The sequence below is a fragment of the Trichechus manatus genome, unplaced genomic scaffold, assembly GCF_000243295.1.
Source record: "Trichechus manatus latirostris isolate Lorelei unplaced genomic scaffold, TriManLat1.0 scaffold00001, whole genome shotgun sequence".
Classification (NCBI taxonomy): domain Eukaryota; kingdom Metazoa; phylum Chordata; class Mammalia; order Sirenia; family Trichechidae; genus Trichechus; species Trichechus manatus.
The window spans coordinates 8311963-8316449 of NW_004443937.1; the positions used below are offsets into that span (position 1 = coordinate 8311963).

The 4487-nt window shown below is 47.2% G+C and overlaps 1 protein-coding gene across 2 annotated transcripts in view; it reads left to right on the forward strand.

Annotated features, from left to right (window-relative positions):
* Positions 1-2962: 2962 nt before the first annotated feature.
* Positions 2963-4487, forward strand: part of LMCD1 (LIM and cysteine rich domains 1) — an 80520-nt gene continuing 78995 nt past the window's right edge. The window contains exon 1 of one of the 2 annotated variants that reach the window (XM_004368289.2): positions 2963-3111. In XM_004368289.2, coding sequence (XP_004368346.1) covers positions 3070-3111 — 42 coding nt within the window. In that variant the 5' untranslated portion in view covers positions 2963-3069. The remainder of the gene's footprint in view (positions 3112-4487) is intronic. The other variant, XM_004368290.2, reaches the window with a different exon arrangement.

Sequence of the window (4487 nt, forward strand, 5' to 3'; positions counted from 1 at the left end):
AAATACGATGAAGTCCTAACCACCAGTATCTGTCAATGTGACCTTGTTCGGAAATAAGGTCTTTGCGATGTTATCAGTTAGGTGACAGGAGGTCATACTGGAGTACCAAAAAAACCACTGCAACAGAGTCGATTTCGACTCATAGCAACCCTATAGGACAGAACAGAACTGTCCTTTAGGGTTTCCAAGGCTGTAAATCTTTACGAAAGCAGACTGCCATGTCTTTCTCCCATGGAGCAGCTGTTGGGTTCGAACCACTGACCTTTCAGGTCACAGCCGAGTGCTTTAACCACTGTGCCACCAGGGCTCCATACTGCAGTAGGGAGGTCCTAGTCTTATATGACTCGTGTCCTTATAAAAGGGAACAGAGACAGGGACACAGAGGGAACACCATATGAGACACTGCAGCTGTAAGCCAAGCAGCACCTGGAGCTACCAGAAGGTAGGAGAGAGGGAGGTGTGGAACAGTTTCTCCCTCAACACCTCAGAAGGTATCAACACAGCCGTCACCCTGACCTCAGACTCCCAGCCTTCAGAACGATGAGATAATACATTTCTGTTCTAATAAGCCACCCAGTTTGTGGTATCTTTGGTACAGCAACACTAAGAAACTACGACACTCACCTTGCCTGCTCCCTGCTGATTAAATGTCAGAACCCAACATTCACTCATTCAACAAATGCATATGGAGCATCTATCACACTCTAGGTGCTGAGCATATAGCTGGGAGCAAGACAAACATCAATTATAGCAGAAATTCATGAAAGAGGAAAAAGGCCACCCCTTGTCTTAGAAAAGGGGAATCACAAACTGAAAGCCCTTTCCAGAAATGTGACAAAGGAATCACAATTTGGGATTGTTGGTCAACATTTGAGATTACTGGAGATGATGATGTATTAAGAACTAACTTGGAGAAGGATTTGGAGAGAAAAAAGCTTCCAATAAGAAAGTTGTTAGAGAGAAAAAAGCTTCCAATAAGAAAGTTGTAGAATGTGACTTGAACAGCCCCATCCCCCCCGCCATCAGTCCACAATGATGTACTTTGAGACCACTCTTCAGTCTCCCTGTCACTGAGTTTTTATTTTAGCCCACCTGAGCCCTGGTTTCTGGCAGGGGGCACTGCCAGAGTGGGTTACAGGACGAAAATCTCATGGCAGACAGAGGAGTATTCTCTGCAAGATAAATGAGGCTTGTGCTTAATCCTCTGTCTGGGCCAGAAAAACAAAATGCCTCTGGGAACCCAAGTCTGAGGAACTTGGTCAAAACAAAGGTGTAGATTTACAGGCCAACCACCTGGCATAACAAGGGAAGGCCTGGCTGACTTTCTTATACAAGTTTTTACATCATATGTTGCAAGCACACTTCATCCCAAGGATTTGAGAAGTCCACAGATGTGATCTCACTTGTCCAGGCCAGTATGACCCAATTTATCTCAAAAATGCTCATTTCCTACCTTCTTAAGTTGTGGCTCTTCTCCCCAGACGAGTTCTCGATCTCACTCTCTCAGGTGTTAAGACTTGCTGAGGAGTTCAGCCTTGGGCCAGTGACCCTCTCTGATCTATCTCTTCATCTATAAAATGGGAGGAAAATAATAATAGCCTAATAATAACCTGAGGTGATTATGAGGGATTGTGTGAGAGAAATGAGAAATGAGTGTGAAGAGCTCAGTAGTTGGTTCATAGGAGTGATGACGTATATCCTGGCATATATTAAATCAGGACAGTATTCTTTTCCTCAGGGGGCAGTGGCATTCAGTGGTAGATTCTTGCCTTCCATGCAAGAGACCCAAGTTCGATTCCAGCCAATGTACCTCATGCACAGCCACCATCTGTCTGTCAGTGGAGGTTTGCATGTTGCTCTGATACTGAACAGGTTTCAGCAGAGCTTCCAAACTAAGATGGACTAGGGAAGAAAGGCCTGGTGATCTACTTCCAAAAATCAGCCAGTGAAAACCCTGTGGATCCCAACTATCCGACCTGAAGCTGATCATGGGGATGGAGGAGGACCCGGCAGCATTTCATTCTGTTGTAAATGGGGTCACCATGTGTTTGGGGCCAACTCAATGGCAGCTAACAACAACGAGGTGATTATGAGAGACTGTGTAAGAGAAATGAGAAAATGTGTGTGAAGAGCTTACCAGCAGTCCACGGGAGGGACGTGTACATCTTGGCATCTATAAAATCAGGACAGTATTCTCTTCCTCATTCAATTGGGAGGATTTATGTTAAATCAAGTTATGAGAAGGCAGTTTAATAGTTTATAAACGTTAAATTAACAAATCCATCACACTGGGATCATAACTCCTTGGTACTTACTTGAGGGAGGGGTTGCAGGTCGCATTCTAGGGCTTTCTCGCCTTTTTCGCCTATTGGAGCCTTTTTCCTCCTTAAAGCCTCCTTCAATTTAGTTTACACATCATCTCCAGGAATTGCATCTCCTCTCTGGCGACTAGAGAACTTGGGCAGGTTTGGGAGAAGTTAGCTGGTTGAGTCAACGCTTCCGCAAGCCACCTGCCTCGCCCCGCTACGACAAAGCAGAAAGGGTGGGCAGGGGAACGCAGCTCAGGATTTATTTTTGGACCCAGCTCACTAAAAATACCCCAACCTTCCCATTTGATCACTCTCCCTTTTGACCTGAATGGAGCGCGACCACGCAGCCGCGCGCCCCACCCTCTGCCTCTTTCCTTTAAAGGAGAAGGGCGTGGGGACGGATTCCTGCCGCTCGCGGAGGGACAGATGTGAGCCACCCGGGCAGGGGTCGCGGCAGCACTTACGTCAGGGCGGTGCTGCGCTCGGCTGGCCACAGAGCCACTCAGGGGATGGGGGTGGGGGGTGGTGGAGGGAGAGCCTCTCGCTGGGATTGGCTGGCCAAGCGCGAGCACCCTCTGGGATTGGCTGGCGAGGTTTTAGAGGGAGTCCCGCTCTCCAATTAAAGAGGCCTAGGCGCGTCCGGCTTCGCTCAGAGCTCCCCTTGCGGCCGGAAAACTTGGCCATTCAGCCGCCTCCGTCCCGGCTGCGCGCCCTCGTGCCTCTGTCTGAGAAGCCCGGCGCTCTTTCTCCAACCCAGAAGATGGCAAAGGTGGCTAAGGACCTCAACCCCGGAGTTCAAAAGGTGAGCAGCGGTCTGTCTATATTTACCCAGATTCTTTCTTTCCCTCACTGTTTTCGTCTCCCATCCGGGGAAAATTCATTAAATTCCAAGACTACACAGAAAATGAAACAATTGGAAATAAATTTTAAGCTAACAGAATCGCATCCTCAAATCCACTCTTAAAAGCTGCTATAAAGTATTTGCATTGGTGATTTACTCGGTGACGCTAATTAAAATTTTATTAGAGAAAAAAAATTTTTTGTGTAATCCTATGGTGGCGCAGTGGTTAAGAGCTCGGCTGCTAATCAAAAGATCGGCAGTTCGAATCCACCAGCCGCTCCTTGGAAACTCTGTGGGGCAGTTCTACTCTGTCCTATAGGGTCGCTGTGAGTCCAAATCGACTCGAAGGTTACGGGGTTTGGGTTTTTATGATATGTAGGGAAAAATAAATCCTAGCTTCTCCTCTTCCTCCCACCTCCTGTGGTTGAGGTAGGAGTTGGAGGGAGTAATGTTTACCTACAAGGAATCTCCCCTTTTGCTTTCCTGGTAGTTGGGCTTTTTTACCCCCTTGGTTTGCATTTTTGCTTTGTTGTCCCCCACCCCCACCACACACACACACACACACACACACACACACACACACAACAGCTTCTTTTAGTTGGTGATATTGGCAGTGGCAGCAGTTCCAACACAAGGGAACTAATTTCTGTCCCCAAGGTCTGCACGTTTCCCTTTCAAGAAAGGCTGGCCCAGAGCCCAGAAGGTCACGAGTAAACCTCAGGGTGGGCCTGCAGCTGTCCCTGTAGCTCCAATGTTCCCCACTCACCTGAATGTAGTTGGAGAGAGCGCAGGCTGCAGACTTAGAGGGCATGTCAGCGGGAAGGGTGCTGAGAGACAATGTAGGCCAGCACTCTTACTTTACAGAGAAACTGAGCCCCAAGGTCACAGGGAGTTGGCTCCAGCAGGCAGCAGAATGTAATGATAGCCTTAGAAGACCTGCATTCAGACCCTGGCTCTGTCCCTTTCTAGCTGGGCAATATTGTCCAAGTCACTTTTCTGAGGCTCAGTTTCCTTGTTTCTAATGTGGAATGACAGTTCCTGCCTCCCTCCCAGCCCTAGTAACAGTGATGGTGACCCTGCAGATCACTCTCCCAAGTCAGTATTTCTAAACTCTGATTTCAGGGGATTTAGTCTTGCAGGACAAAGTCTTCCTTAGACAGCTGCATTCATTACCTGTGAAATAAAATGAGAAGTTTTTTTTTTAAAAAAAAAAAAGACTACAGCAGAGTCAAAATAAAAACGCAATCCCAGAAGAGCGTAGTCAATGTCACTTAAATGTGTATGTAAAAAAAAATTTTTGAAATGGCGTATCTTTGGCTATGTGTATTTTCACAAAA